This window comes from Mirounga leonina, unplaced genomic scaffold (assembly GCF_011800145.1).
Source record: "Mirounga leonina isolate KUSES-001 unplaced genomic scaffold, KU_Mleo_1.0 Mir_54, whole genome shotgun sequence".
Lineage (NCBI taxonomy): Eukaryota > Metazoa > Chordata > Mammalia > Carnivora > Phocidae > Mirounga > Mirounga leonina.
Genome location: NW_023270812.1, coordinates 10670100 through 10685990, shown reverse-complemented (window position 1 = coordinate 10685990; position 15891 = coordinate 10670100). Strand labels below are relative to the sequence as shown.

Below are 15891 nucleotides of genomic sequence, written 5' to 3'. Positions count from 1 at the left end.
GGCCGGCCCCCGCACACAGGCCCACGCGTGCACACATGAGGGTGAGCGGACGTGGTGAATGGACAGGGCTTGGCGGCCGGCCCTGGGGGATGCTGCACCTCTCCCCAGCTGCCACAAGAGGGCGCTGGACACACGCCGCGAGCCTCTGCCCAGCGCCGCCCCAGGCCCGGGGGGGCCGGGAGGGCGGGCATGTGGGGGGCGGGCCTGGGCAGGACCAGCCTGGCGTGCTCAGGGCCAAGTGGTTCTGACCAGCTCCTCTTGGTGCAAGTCGGGGCTCACACCCAGACTCCGTCTCCCATCACCCCTGATCCCACCCATCCGTAACTTGAGGATGGCCGGGGCCAGAGGGAGGCCAGGGCCCTGCCCTGTGTCCTTGGCAGATGGGGCAGCAGGGACCGCTGGCTGACCCCGAGAAACCACCAGAACCCGGGAGGGGCTCCTATTTCTATCCTTCCTCCAGGCCCCATGGACAGACAAGGAAAATTATGCCAAGTGTCTGTTAACCACCGGGTAATCTTGGGTTGCTGGGTGAGCGGGGAGCACAATTAGAGGCCAAGAGGGGCCCGGGGCAAGTGATCTCCAGCCCTCCCCACTCCTGCCCACCCAGAAAAAGAAAGCCTGACACACACGGCGGAGGCAAGAGTGGCCGGAAAGTCAGAAATACCAGCTTCTCCTTTGTGCAGATTAGGACTTTTTCTTTCAGGCAAAACAGATGTTTTCCTGGAAAATGGGTCTTAACTAGTAGGGACGCATGGTTTGCGAGAAGACACAGGTCAGGGCTGGCGTGGGGCTGCTAAGTAGGCTGACTCATCTACACTCCGAGACCATGGTGACCACCAGTGGGGAGGGTCGTGTGGCCCCCAGGGGTGTGGTGGGCCAGGGGAACAGGGTCCTGCACCACAGCCGCGGGGCTGAAAGGAAGCCCACCCAGGTTCCCTCCGGGCCCCAGGAGTGGGCAGACGGCTCAGGAAAGTGGAGGCCAGGCCTGGGCCAGGTTTGGATGGAGGCCAGAGGCCGAGTCACCAGGTCTAGAGTCACAGAAACCCCGAGGGCTGTTTTGTTGCAGTTCCCTGGGCCAACTGCCTGGTCTCGCTGCGACCCCTCCTGCCCTGGGGTGAGGCCGGGGGAGTCGGGTGCGCGCTGGGGAGCATGGCTGCCACCCTGCTGGGATGCAGGACGTCACAAGTGGACCTGGGGCAGTTCTGTTTGGGCCGGCTGCCAGTGCAAGGGGCTTGTGGCCCTCGGGGACCCACAGCCCATCGAAGTCATGGACCCAGGAGTCTAGAGGGCATGTCTAACCTTCACTTTGGTTTGGTGAACTCTGCCCTGTGGCCCTTGGGTCACCTAGGCCCACCTCCTTGGGAGACAGAATCTAGAGCACAGGACGTCCTTTCTCCAGAAAAGCCTACTCCCTCCGTGGCCGGCCGCCCCAGAGCCGCTGCGTGGGCTTGGAGGCTCGGGAGGAGAAGAGAGGGTTGACTCCCGGGGACCAGGGCGTCCGTCCAGGGGACCTGGGGCTCTTAGAGAGGAGCCGGGCCCCGGGCACAGTGGCCAAGGGCTCCAGGAGGGGAGCAGGGGGACCACGAGGCCCATCAGTTTCGGCTTTGGGCCCCATCCGCACGTGACTATGTGGTTTTCTAAAATTTGCAGAATGAAGACGTTTTTAACCGTAAGTGGTTAAAACCCACTGACTCGCCAGAAAGGGTTGGCTCCCTTGCCCCAAGGGGCACGCGGGTCGGGTTTGGGAGGGCGGTGGTTCACAGGTTACCGCCTCCCCGGGCGGGGACAGAGTGGCTTCCAGGACGTGGCGAAGGAAGGCCAAGGCGGGCCTGCTGGGAGGCGGAAGAGCGCCGGGGGCCTCACCCCGAATTCAGCCTGGGGTTCAGTGCAGGGGCGGGGGAGGGGCCCTGGGGTCTCGGGACCCTTTGTACTCCTCACACTTTTTAAAAGTTCGGACTGGATGCTCTTTTATCCAAGTACTTACCTCACAGCAATGGGTCGCCTCGCTGTCTCCCGCAGGAGACCCCCGGCTGTACCCGCCCTGGCCCCGCGCTCACCCTCAGCCTCAGCGGCTGCTCCCAGACAGTGTGCCGCAGACCCTGCCCGCTGACGCCCGCGGCCCTTGCTCCCTGCAGCCCCGGGCCTTCCTACACTGTTGCCCCGGACCCAGTGGCTCAGGGCCAAGGGTTGAGGCCGCTGCGCAAGCGGAAAATGCGCATTGAGGGGGGATGCGACTGGTGCTGGCTGTTCAGCATCCCCGAAATACCCTGGGGGGTGGGGGCACCGAGCCAGCCCCAAGGATGCGGGAGGCAAGCCCCGAGGGGCGCGGGGGTACCTGTGCACGCGGACCCAGGAGCGCGCGACAGCGCATCCTCGGCACAGTGGCTTGAACTGTGTCTGAGGAAGGTCGGGCCGCTCTGTCCCAGGGCAGGGGCAGCCAGGAGAAGGGAGCCGGGGGGCAGGAGGATGTGGGGGGCACAGGTGGGCCGCTCGGCCGGTGACGGGAGGGGCAGGGCTGGGAGGCACCTTCCCAGAGCGCCCCGTGTTGTCAGGGCACGTGCGGCAGGGCTTCTCTGCGTGCCAGCGATGGGGCCAAAGGCCACAGGCTCCACGTGCCCCCCCTCCTCCACACGCGGGCCCCCACCTCTGGGAGACACAGGCCCCGGGGGCGGCGGAGACAGAGGCAGGCTGTGCGCGGGCGGCAGGGGAGGTCCGGGAATCCGTGAGGCCCTGAAGCCCTGGGACGCGCTCTGGCGTCCCGATGGTGACAGGGGCCGCGAGGCCGAGCCCAGTTCCCACTTCCCCCACGATGAAGTGTTCTCCGCCTCTGCCAAACACGCCCAGTCGGAGGCGAGGCTTGCACGGTCATCACGCCAACGCGGAGCGGCGGCTCTGAGGCTGGCGCTCGGCCACCCCGAGGCCTGGGGGCTCACACGGCCACGGCCATGGCCACATGCAGACAGGGGCCCTGAGCACGCATCCTGTGTGCATGCTTTCCGCCTGCCCCAAATGCCCTGTCCCTGCCCTGTCGGCCGTAACTGCCTCAGCTGCCAGAGGCCCGTGACCGTCTCGCAGGACCGTCCTGAGGGGGCGTCCGGGGCGGCGGGCTCAGGACGCTGGGCTGCAGGGGGCATGGATGGTGCAGAGGTGGCCACTCACAGCGCGTGCAAGAAAGAAAGACTGTTCTCGGCGGGCAGTGGGCCGCGCCCCAATGAGTGGCCGAGGACCCGCGTGGTCACTCTCCAGCCGGCCCTGGCGGTCCCCTACCTGCCTTGGGATGGCAGCAACGCGTCCCGCACAGGCTGGTGTGGAGGGGCTCCCGGGCGCACACCCGGTCTGGGGCCGCCCTCGCGGACAGGGGTGGGTTCTGTCCCCGTCACCCGACTCCGCGGTGGGGAGTCTCTCCGTGTCAGAGCCTCTAAAACGGATCTGTCTGTAACTTTGCTGAGTTTTCAGCTTTTTGGGAAATCGTGTCCCCGGCAGCCGTGCCGCTGACAACGTTTGTGTCAGGACTGGAACACTGTGTCCACGTGCTGCGGTCTCCGTCCCGCTCATGGGGCGCGCACACGCCCAGGCGCGCTCACCGTGGTCTGTCCTCTAGCAGCCGATCAATCTGTCACCCTCCCCATCGTCTACATGACCCGGCCCCGCCCCGCCCTCTGTGGCGTCCTTCTCCCGCAGGGGACGCCCCGCCCCGTGACCTGCAGCGGGCCCAGCCTCGCACCCCGTGTCCCGGAGTCTGGCAGGAACTGGGTCCCGGGCGGTGCGGGAAGGAACGGGAAGGCCGGTGAGGAGCGAGGCCCTGGATGCACCCCGGGGGGACTGAGGCAGGCGTGGGTCCTCATGCCTCCCTCAGGGCCACGCACACCGTCCCCGCAGACACACGCACGGAGCAGGCCTGCTGGGTTCGTGCTAATCGCTAGAAAACACATTTTGCTCACTCTTACATAAAACAGGCTGAGGTCTGAACGGGTTTTCCTCACACTTAAGCCACTCGTGCTCCGGAAGCATCAACGGGGACCTGCGTCTGAGCCTCACTTCCAGGGCCGCACGTGTGGTGAGGGCATGGCCACGCGTCCTGTTGGTCTGTGAGGCCCGCACGCCCGTGGGCGCGGCTCGGAGCGGCTTCCACCCAAGGAGTCCGCGCTGCCGGGCTGACACCGAGACACGCACACCGCATCCGCGCGCGGCCCCCGGTCGGGGCGGGAGCTCGCGCCGCATCCGAGTTCCCGGGGCCCCTGGATCCCACGCACGGCCCCCACGCTGAGAGCCTGTGGCCCGCCACGTGTCACGCGTCATGGCCAGCGCTGGGACGTCGGCTTGGGACGATGGGTCATTACGAGGAGGAGCAATAACATGAAACATCTGCTCTTGGTGGCGTGTTTGAGCACACCCGGCGTCTTACAGACGAGGGAACGGGGCTTTACGGGCTGAGGAAAGTGTCCGGGTCAGGCGGCCGGCACGAGAGCCCGGGGCTGTGGTTCTGGAACTGCACTCCGACCCCGGATCGTCTGGTCTGCGCACCTTCCCTGCTGGTCGGCAGACAGCACAGCTCCTGCTCGGCCGCCATGTCCCCGTCCCCCCCGCTTCTTGCTGGGCGTCTCCTGCTCCCTGATGACGGGTCAGCGTGTCACTGGTTCCTTGGAAAACAACAGGCTTATGAAGTCCAAAGTCAAAGAGCTTGTGTTAGGGCACATACATTGTCAAGGAATGACAGGAAACTCGTCATAAGGGCACAAAGCCCATTAACGGGCAACCCGCCCACGGCTCCTGCTTCACCTGGGTTTCCGGGGGGCTACACTGCCCCCTCCAGCTTGGCCTCGCTGCACTTGCCTCACCCGGGCCCCAAACCCCAGGCACCGCAGCGTTTCTGCCACGTGCGTCCGGCAGGGGGACACGCACAGAATCACCAGGAGCTTTGCGTCACCTCCTTTAAAATAAGAAGGAACGGCAGGTGAAAGAGCCCAAGAGAAACCCGGCATGGCTAAGCTACTGCGGAGCCCACGTGGAGTCGGACGCCGGCTTCGGGGGCGCGGGCCTGGGCGTGGGTCGCTCCTGGTGAGGGCATGTGATGGCGGGGTCCCCCAGCCAGAGCACCCAGGGCTCCCCAGCCTGTTGGACAACAGGGGGTGCTGAGCGGCCTGGGAGGAAAAGCAAACCCAGGGACAAGGGAGAGGGAAGGACGGAAGGACGGGGAGGCGAACCACGCAGACACTGGGAGGCCACGGCAAGGGCTGTGTGTGTCTCCCGGGGGCCCCGCTGCCCCGCGCCCAGCCTCACGCATCAGGGGCCCTCCTAGAGGGAGAAGCCAAAACATGAACCCTGGATGCAGCCCTGCCTCTTCCTGTGGAGAAAGCCCATCTGCAGTGAGAGAGAGGAGACGCCAGGATGAGACGCATAGAAAGCCTAGAACATTCATTCTACCCCAGCTATCCTCAGGGTGAGCTGCAGCCCACCACGCGCCCGACAGGCTGGGACACAGGATGCGGAGGCGGCCCTGCGAGGAGCCGAGGACCTACTTGGAGGGCTGGCCAGGCACGTGCAAACCAAGCAACCCAGTGCACAGCAACACGGAGAATAGCGCTGAAAATACTCTGGGAGGGAACAACAGCGACCTGGGGGCCCAGGAAGTCCCCCAAGGAGGTACGGCCAGGAGGAGCGAGCCCCCCAGGGGAGGGAGTGTGCCATGCCACCCCCCGGGGGTCCTGTGGTCTGGGGCCTCTGGGGGGCCCTTACGTTACCAAGAACGTCCTGGAGAAAGTGGGTGAGCTGGCTGTTGCGGTATGGGATGTGGCCTCTGCGCTCCGACAGGGCCCCCAGGACGTCCGCGAGGGCCGCTAGGCTCCGGTTTATGAACGAAGTCTCCCTCAGGGCCGATCCTGTCACTCCAGACACACCTGGGAAAGCACGAAGACCCAGCCATGTGGTTAGCACGGGCAACGAATTCTCTGGCAACACCAAGAAATGAACGAGGGAAAGCAAAACTGTCGCTTCTCAGGAAGGGAGCACTGAGTGGGGAGCCCCTCAGTCCCATCGGCGTCCTCCTCTGACCTCCTGCATGGCCTCGACTGGGAATGGGCTGGCCGCTGCAGAGCCGTGGGGGGGGCATCGCTCTGGGACGAGCACGTCTGGCAGCCATGGAAAGACAGCTGCCCACTGGGAGGAGCAGCTGTGAGCTCACTGCAGACGGGGGCCATGCTCAGGACGCCCCACATCCCCGCTCGCCCCGGACAGAGGCTCTGCGCTCACCCACACACTCGCTGCCCGCCAGGTCCACGAGCTGCAGCTTGGCATGCACCTGTTCCGCGGGTCGCTGGGCCCCCGGGGACCCGGGCGACACTCTGCCCCAGGCTGGCCGCCCCTCGAGCGGTGGTCCAGGTGACTGCCGGTCAGCTGCAAGGGGGTGACATGTACCCGGGAGTGACGTCCACAAAGCCTCCCTCAGCTTCCCGCAGCGCCGAAGAGTGGGCCCTCATCCCGAAGGACCACACTCCGGGGTGGGGGGCTGGCCATGGGGAGGGGCTTCTCTGGGTAAAACAGGGAGAGGGAGGCCAGTGCCCACGTAGTCTCATGAGCACCAAATGATGTTCCCAGAAATACTTGGTAATGACACAGATTAATACCCGATGGGCCCTGACAGAGGTAAACTCCACCCTTGTTTCCTAGGCCCCCACAGAAATCCTGACAAAACTGGTCTTCAATTTGCCGTGTGTGTCCATTTCATCGAGCATTATTCCTAAACAGACTTCCTAAAGGGATTTTTTTTAAACCTAAATAATATATTTACTGTGGAAAGCATAAAACATACACATAATTTACAAAAAAAGAAAGAACTACATAAAATCCACTCTGGTCTCCACGGCCTTCTCCCATGTGGCTAGTGGCTGTGGGCTCCCTGGACAGCACCTGCCCACCCACGGCCCCGCCCTCCCTGCAGGTGCGCCCGGTCCTGGGACTCATCAGGCTGAGTCTGGGGCTCAGGGCAGTCAGGAATCTCTGCACTGACCCCCCAACCCCCGTCCTCCCTTGCCTGGACCACCTCGGCAGCCACAGATCAGGGGCGTATCACCCCCCATCCCCCCCCGCGACCAGGCATCTGTGTAACCGCAAGTGAAGTAGGCCTTGGACCAGCCATCCTCTGCCCGTGGACTCTGGCACTGGGAGCCTACAGAAATTTGGGTCCTCGGCCAGTCCATCCCAGCCTGGGGGCCTTGGGCTTCGCAAGTCCTACAGACGACCCTGTGTGCTGGCCCAGTCTTCACCGACTGGGACGTCCAGACCCTTGCAACCCATGCCTTACTTTTCTTACATAACTGGCACCATTGTATATACTGGTTTGTGACTTTCTAAACCCAAATCACACTCACGACTCGGGCATCGTATTCCCAGATACAAATACGCCCATTCTCCTCGTGTTATATCCTATTTAACAAAGCCTTTCCTCTGTCCCTCACCCTGATCCCCTCTCTTCTCAGGCTGGGTTCCAGACCCTCCAAAGGAGTGTTTGCAATTCCCACCCTCGGGCTCCGTGCAACTTCTCTTCCATGCCCCTGCCCAGGTGCACACGGCCACTTACCGGGGCTGTCGCAGGGGGAGGCTGCGGTGAGAGTGGCCGTTATTATCAGGTGGGATCTAGAAGAACGGGCGTGCACTTGGGTGGCGAGCTGCGCCCTGAGCTGCAGGCTTCCGGCGGCGAGCGCGATGAAGTCCTCCGCACTGTGGACGGGCCTGGCAGAGAGCCCGAGTGATGGGGAGCGCGCCTGGGGTGGCGGCAAGGGACGCCCCCCACCCTCTCACCCAGACCAAGGGGACCTGTTGTAGGAAAGCGGACTGAAGCACACGTCAGACAAAATAAAACAGCAAATCAAACGCCTTCCTTTCTGAGGCCTGACTGACGTGTCATGAACTGCTTTACTCTGGAATAATCAACTGTTTCAGGACACCCCGTGGACTCCAATAAAAGTCCATTTCCCTATTTTAGTTAGTGAGAGATGACAGCTAATCAGAAATTCCCATCAGCGGGACCTATGTTGTTCTGAGTCTTATTAGTCAAAAGCTGAGAGTTCTGGTTACCTTGTGCAAACTTATGGTTCACTGTACCATCCTGCAGGTTTTTTTCAGATGCTAGAAACAGCTGCAGACCCTTCCCTTACTGACTCTGAGATCCCAGGACAGGCTCGCTACCCTAACCCTCATCAAACAAGGGGAGACAGCCTTCCCCCGCCCCCCGCGAGCAAACTGGATACCCAGATGTGGACTCAGGGAACAGGCAACTTTGAGGAGTGTCTTTAATCAATATGAGGAGACTTCAGGCGCCTGGGTGGCTCAGTCGTTAAGCGTCTGCCTTCGGCTCAGGTCATGATCCCGGGGTCCTGGGATCGAGCCCCGCATCGGGCTCCCTGCTCCGCGGGAAGCCTGCTTCTCCCTCTCCCACTCCCCCTGCTTGTGTTCCCTCTCTCACTGTCTCTGTCAAATAAATAAATAAAATATTTTTTAAAATATGAGGAGCCTTCCCTATTTACAAGATGAATGATTACTGTATTCTATCAAATATTGACATGTACAAGCGGAAATGAGGACGTTTATACTTAATGGCGGGACCGTGGGGAAGTCCACTTCTCCAAGCTCGCTCCCTCATCTGGAATATGAGGATGGGACCTGTCACACATTTGTCATCAAGATATTTTAAAAGGTTAATTAACGTGTCTGTTTCAACTGCGATTTTAAAAAGATAATTTCTAAAGCAAACTGAAAAATGCACGACACACCCTAAGTGCAACAACACCGTGAACCCTTTCAGCGATAATGGGGTCCCGGTGAGGCTGCCGGCCGCTCAGAGAAGCCGGGCCACGGCTGAACACTCACTGCCGGGTTGGCGGAGAGACCTCCCGCTTTGCTGCCTTGCTTGTCGGCGCGTCACGCTTGGGCCCAGACACCTCCGTGCGGCGCTCTTTGGCCAGAAGGTCAAGAATGTCGTTATTATACACTTCCACTATGGACACGTCGACCTTCAGGCTCTTTGATGGGTTTTCTGAAATAAGCCTGGGGGGTGGGGACACGAGGGATCAGCCACCACGGGAACTGGGGCAGCCCCGTGAAGAAAGCTGTAGGGGACCCACTCTCACAGGACAGGCTGCCGTCCGGGACACGCAGCGAGACCCCCAGCCCGCGAGTACCGGGCAGCGTCTTACCACCAGCGGGAAGAAAGCGAATTCTCTTCGAACCGCAGGGTAAGCACCTGTCTTGGGAACAGCTGCTTTATCTGAGCCGTATCTGAATCAATGATTTCAGCCATCGGTAGGGACCCTTAGGATCCCAGGCCCACGAGGGGAGGGTGCAGGGAGAGCATGCAGCCTCCATGCAGAAAGCCCCTCGGCCGAGTCTCATCACCACACAGAAGCCCAAAGCCGGCTGCCAGGACAGGAGGGCTCAGCACCTTCCCGGGGCTGGGGTTTGCTCCGTTCCAGGGAGGACTGGGTGCCGGCTCCTGCCGCAGCCCGGCTCGTGCCCAGACCGCCAGCCAAGCCCTGCCAGGACCTCCTGACAACGTACCCAGCCTCTTAGAAACCACTGCACGTCTTCTTCTGTTTCATCTTGTAAGGTGCTATGTGCTGACCATGGAAAGGTTTAAAAATACAGATACGACCCGCTTAGAGAAAAACCCCATAACCCTAGTCAGGGCAAGAGTGACCACCAGCCCAGCTCCTCCTGCCCACACCCCTGCTAGCGCCTTTCCACAAAACTCCCACAGCCCACGGAGGCCGCCCCTGCCTTCTGGGGATCGTTGCTCATCTGACACGTGCTCAGTGAGACCAGTCTGAGTCTGAGTACGGTGCTTTCTTGTCCACAAAGAAATTCTGGATCCGGGGCTGGAAGTCCAGCGTGGGAGGAGGGTGTCTGCCGAGAAAACACGCAGCCTGGTGTGTCTTACGCAAGCATGGATAGATGGAGTTTACCGAGGAGCTACGGAGAGCCAAGATAAAATGAGCAATTAATGTCTTCTGGTGATACAGTCAAGGAAACGAGAAAGACTAAGATGAAAGAAAAAAATAAATTCTCCAGTGAAAATAATTTTCGGCACAGAGTTCAGATTTGGATCGTCCTCCACGCTGGGGTCTGCAGAGAAGAAAGACTCTAAGAAGAGTAACTGGGAAGAGCGAAGAGCTAGGTCAGCTGAGCTGGGGGCTGGGCGTCCCTCCCTCCGCTCTCGAGAACACGCTCACGTAAACCTGACCTCGGCGTGTGGCTCCATCCCCTCGTGTGAACGGCCGTGTCTCTGGGCGTCACAAAACCCGGATTCGAAATTTCTTATCTACATAATACCAGGGAGCTGATTTGAAGATTTCCTCCCATTTACTTAAGTACTTGATCTGCTCCATGCATTGGTTCGTTTGTCTCTCTGGTGTTCAGTAGTTTGCTAGACTCTGCGAACGGTGTTGAAACGTGGTCTTCGGTCTTTGCCGTGAAGAAGCCGAGTGTTTAGTAGGCAGGACGCCTGCTGTAGTGAGTTTTACACAAAAATACATGTGGGCTCCCCGTGAGGTTACAAAGGGGGGAGCCCTGAAGCAGGGCGGGTGGGAGGGCCACCCCTGGTCCTGCGCATCCTCCTGGATCCTCTCTGTGTTCGTTCTGGGCTTTTCGAGGGCTGGAAATTATCACGCGCATTCTCTGGACTCCTTGTTCGTTCAGCCTGGCAGGTAGAAAGCTCCTCACGTCTGCTGATAAGGCTGTGGTGTCACTGGGCTGGAAGGAGCCAGGCACCTTCACGACGCCAAGGGTGCCAATGAGCACAGGGCGCTGGAAGGGTGGTCGGCAGGCTCCCGCCAGGGCCCCAGAGCCTGGAACGGCAGCGGCCCCCAGGCCCTTCTGCGCGGCAGACCCTGCAAGCTCTTCTCCTGACCCCTGGTCTCTCCGGGACCCCTCCTTCCACGTGACCCCCAGGAAAGCCCAGAGCTGCTGCAGCTCTGCCGTGGTCTCACGTGGCCGCTGCTTAGCTTCCGGCCAATGTGGCTGCTGCGTGGTCCGATGAGGTCTCCCCGGAGGGGGCACACGGCTCTCCCACCAGCACCAGCAGTGCAGAGCACATCTGGGACTCACACTGCGGTCCCAGCCCCTTGAGATTCTGGAACCAGAGCAAACACCCGATGCAGTGCCATGTCCCCAGAGGGAGAGCTCTGGGACCTGAGATCCGCAGCCCCACCCCAGGGACCCCCGAGGCGGCCCGCGGCCACGCGCCTTCTTGGGCTGAGGCAACGAGGCAGGGTTGACGTGTTCCTCCCAGGAGAAGTCTGCAGGCTGGCCACACGCCCCAGACCACCTCCCCCACCTCCGGCAACCCACAAGCACACACTTGGGAGTGGCGGCCCCGCGTGGCACCCCACACTGGCCTCGTGGCCACTGAGATTTCCAGAATGGCTGTTACACAGCCCAGCCTCACCTGCCCTGACAGGTCCTCTTCAGAAGTAGTTAGTACAAGTAAACTTAATAAATGCATTTTCTATGTGTACTAATACTTAAGGAATATTGGTTTGAAGAGGCTCTAAAACATTAGGCTGTGTGGGAGTGCTTATGTCCTTGTCTGGCTGCGATTTTAAGACGCGGAAAGGCTCAGCAAGGAGACACAGAGCGAGAAACCGAATCCAGGGGGTGGGCAGCACGGAAGGCCCCCGGCTCCCCCGGAGACCTGCTGGAGGCCCCTGGAGGCCGGGACAGTCTGTGTCCAGGCCTAGAGGATGGAATGTCATGGCTTTATTCCAGGATCCCCTGGCAACTTGGGCTGCCAAGGACAACTTGTTACTAATTTTTTCCAGGAGTAATTGTATTGGTAAAATCATGAAAATGCAGTGGGTCTCTTCCAGGGATGTTTTCCCAGAACAGAAGCATCTTCAACATGCCCAGCTCGCTGTAACTCCGAAGAAGAAAACCAGATGTGTCGGCTCTTTCCAGGGCCAGGAGGCAAGGAAAAGACAACGGGGGTCTCCCGCTGTCCCCGTCCCATTCTAGGACAGAAAACCTCCATGCTCCATCCTCTCCTGAACAGGGAAATTGTCCAGCTAGGGATCTCTTTCAAAAAGTTTCGATTTGGGGCCCCAGGGGGGCTCAGTTGCTTAAGAGTCCAACTCCTGATTTCGGCTCAGGTCATGATCTCAGGGTCGTGGGATCAAGCCTTGAGTCAGGCTCTATGCTCAGCTGGGAATCTGCTTGAGGTTCTCTCTCCCCCTCTGCCCCTCCCCCCAAAACAAATAATAAAATCTTAAAAAAAGAAAAAAGCAACCCTTAAAAAAAAAAAGTTTTGTCTTAACGACAGAATTTCAACATGAATGTGCCATAAGAATTTCTAGTGTTTGTGGTGCGGAGGCCCAGAGTATTTAAACGTTGGACCGTAGTGGGTTCTGACAGGAGCGTCAGGTGTGGTCTCCGCAAACAGGAGCCGTCCGCCACGCCCCTTCCCGGTGCTGCTGGCCTCCCATACTCCCTGCTGCTCTGGGCCTCTGCCCACTGCCCCCAGGTACCTGAAGAGCTCTCCAGCAGCCCTGGGCATGATTCCGAGGTCACTGTGCGGGCCCCATGGGGGGATGCGTGCCTCCTTAGAATGTGGACCCAACATGGTGTAGCTCTTGCCACATCCTGTCTGTCCATAAGCCAGAACGCAGACGTTGTACCTGAAACCCAACACAAATGTCAGCACTGCAACCCACACAGAGGTCTCCTGCCATAACTGGGTTCTAAGAACAACGTTCCCTCGGATGGAAACTTTGATACGTGTCGCTCTGCATTCCTCTGTTACTCCATCCCTTACAAAGCAGGCTTTCATGGGACTGGAGCTGTGTTTTTGCAGAGTCCCTGCTGTTGTTTGATTACACAGCATTGGGCTGAACCACACTCCCCTTTACACGCGCTTAACACGCTCCTTGTCGGCACCTGCTGCTCCTCAGTGATTCGACATTTCCTCTGGGCACCCGCTGCTGGCACCCTGCGCTCAAGGTCCCCGGGGGGGTCCCACCCTGAGCAAGACCCCTCGTCCGCCCCATCCACTCCGTCAGTGCAGAGCTGGGGCCGCCCAAAGCAAGCTCATCTTGCTAAACTGGGGCTTCCCCTAATGCATGTGACACTTCCCTGTGGTTTTCTACAAATATTTCCCCATCACATATAGGATGGCGAGCACGGCTACCATTTGTTACATATTCTGAGACTTCGGCATTCCAGGGGACGCGGGGACTCCACCTCCGCAGTCAGCCAGAACACACCAACACGGTCTCCGTGACAGGCACTGCCCCCTGCTCCCCACAGCTCGGGGTCACGTCACAGAGGACAGGGATGGTTGCTGGCTCCCTGCATTTCCTTCCAGCTGTTTCTTCAGCCCAAGATGTCAATGGGAAGATCGGAACATCGAAAGAACATTTGAAAATGGATATAAATTTATATGATAGGGTATAGATTTATGATACAAATATATAAATGATATAAATGTATAATCTTGGCCATGAAAGTGCGGGTGATCCAGACCTACAGGGGGCTGAATGCTAAGGCCTGAACCCCCCTTTGCATCACGGAGGGGACGAGACCGTCCCCACGCAGGCCCCACCTCAAGACTCTGATTTCATGGATCGACCTTTAAGCAGACGGGCTATTTAGCCTGAGGCACTCCCAGCAAGTCACACCAGTGAGGCTGTGAAGGATGCCAGGACTGTGAGGAGCGCTCCGGCTGACCGGCACGCCTCCCTCCAGGACCGACTGTTCTAGTCCAGCAGGAAGCGTATTAGGGCAAAGACCAACCCAGCACCTCAGAGTTACCACACTACATTGTTTGTCTTCCGGAATTGAAAAGTCTCAAGGTCTTTACAACAAAAACCTCACTGCATTCTGTATCTCAGACCTTCCCTGAGGAGATGATGGTGCACTTCTCCGGCGGGAATACCTTGGTCTCAGCGGGTCACCAGCTCTTACGGGGACCTTACGAGCCCTTGAGGAATGCAGAGAGGAAAGAAGCCTCTTGAAGAAAGCAGCTCAGGACTCAAAATAATGCCATCTGTTTCACATTTAAAACGGAAAGGCAACTCTGGCAAAGACCATTTAACCACTATGCCTTTTTTATTTCTGGAATCTGCTTACTTAAAAGAGGCCTACTTAAAAAAAGAACAAGAGCCCTCCTATCATTTTCCATGGAAGAACTTTTTTTGGGTGGGTCTAAAAGCCCCAGCATTCCAGAAGAAGGGTGCAAGGAGAAACTGCATCATTGTGGGAGGCTCGGCCCTGCAGGTGTCTGCAGCAGGAGGCATGGGGATCCCACGAGAACCGGACCTGTCACATCCTGCACCTTTCGGGCGCCCACAATGTGCTTTAGGTGCTGGGGCGCCACGGGCGGGAACAGGGCTATGACGACAGCCTCTAGTTTGTGGACTTGGGCTGTGCAGGAGCTTTGCTGGGCAAACACGAATATGGCTTCTTCAGGACACTGAACGCAGACTCCTCCACCAAACTGGGGTCCTTCCCAGCACCCCGAAGTAGGAAGCCTTGGCATATTGTGTCTCAGTCACATGAATCTGGTTCCATTTGTTGCTAAAGACGCGATCTTTACTCAGAAGATGTGACCTTGGGAATCGGTGGTCACGGGTCCGGGGCCAGAGGCTCCATCCCAAAGGGATCACAAGTTCCTCAGTCCAGTGTTAACACGCTCCACAGACTTTCTGAAAATTCTAAAATGCAGAAAAAGTCCCAGAGAGCACAAGGACAACTGCTCACAGCCTTCACGTGTCACTAGAACCAGGGAGTAGGTGTCCATGACAGCCGTTCCTCAAGTCCTGGGTGGCCCTCTTCCTGGCACACAGACCTACTCCCCCGCCCCCCATGGACACTAATCGACACGGGGCTACGGGTTTGCTCTGCCATCATATTCAGACTGTAACGTCACACATTCATCGTGTAGCATGAATGAGATCTACTTACAGTTACTCATAACTGTGATCCCTGGCCTTGAAGATATTTTAACTCACCCATCTAAGAGAGATGTAAGCAGCGGGCACACATCCCCAAATACCACTTGCTGAGATTCTGCTGGGCCATAAACTCTGAGAGGCAAAGGGAAAAATGACGCATTATTGGAAGAACAAGAGATTTACATTAGTAACCAAATATGAAACCCTGCTAATAACGAGAGCCTTATCCACTTCCCATCTAAGCCCCCAACACAGTCAAGATCCATCTTTGTAACAATTGGGGATCGATTCCATTACCTTTCAGGCTAACAGAGGCTAAGGAAGACTGAAGAAATGTCTCCTCTGTTATAAAAACACAATTATGAATGCTTGCAAAGCAGAAAGAAAAAGCAAGCCAGCAAGAAGAAAAGAAAGGATACCATGTAATTATCCTGGGACTAAATTAGCTCCACTTAAGTGGGTCCAACAAGAATAACATAAAAATCATACTCTGGGCAACATCGGATATGCAGTATTTAATTTTTATTTTCAAGCTCTCCAAAGCATTGTTTTCCTAGGCCCCAGGTTAGTTCAGCAGAATGTCCATATGCGTCATGGGACTGGAATGTCTACTATGGAAGGGGGGATCCGATGTGGTTCTGTGTTTATAAGCACGCACAAATACAGCTAAGTAGGAAGGAACTTCTAAGAAACGCAGCTCACTGCACAATTTGAAACAAGATTAGAATGCAGCTGAAGAGCAGAATTTGTGCCAGACTACCAAAGATATGAAATAAGCACTACTGGTCAGTTGTATTGAATCCAATGTGCTTTGCATTTAAGCTTAGATGCCTGAAATACAGGCTTTTATTTAGCTGGTACCAAATGTTTCTCTTCTTTCATTTTCAGAATGTGTCATAATGTCCAATTGATCCATAGTATTTCCAGAAGCAGGAGTATTTTTAAATGTATAAAA

The 15891-nt window shown here is 58.0% G+C and overlaps 1 protein-coding gene across 1 annotated transcript in view; it reads right to left on the bottom strand.

Annotated features, from left to right (window-relative positions):
* Positions 1-3214: 3214 nt before the first annotated feature.
* LOC118001769 (kinesin-like protein KIF25) overlaps positions 3215-15891 on the bottom strand; it is a 37085-nt gene continuing 24408 nt past the window's right edge. The window contains exons 8-15 of the mRNA XM_034991908.1: positions 14994-15068; positions 12513-12662; positions 8866-9042; positions 7577-7728; positions 6250-6393; positions 5742-5897; positions 4780-4930; positions 3215-4640 (exon numbers count right to left, since the gene is read on the bottom strand). Coding sequence (XP_034847799.1) covers positions 4631-4640; positions 4780-4930; positions 5742-5897; positions 6250-6393; positions 7577-7728; positions 8866-9042; positions 12513-12662; positions 14994-15068 — 1015 coding nt within the window. The 3' untranslated portion in view covers positions 3215-4630. The remainder of the gene's footprint in view (positions 4641-4779; positions 4931-5741; positions 5898-6249; positions 6394-7576; positions 7729-8865; positions 9043-12512; positions 12663-14993; positions 15069-15891) is intronic.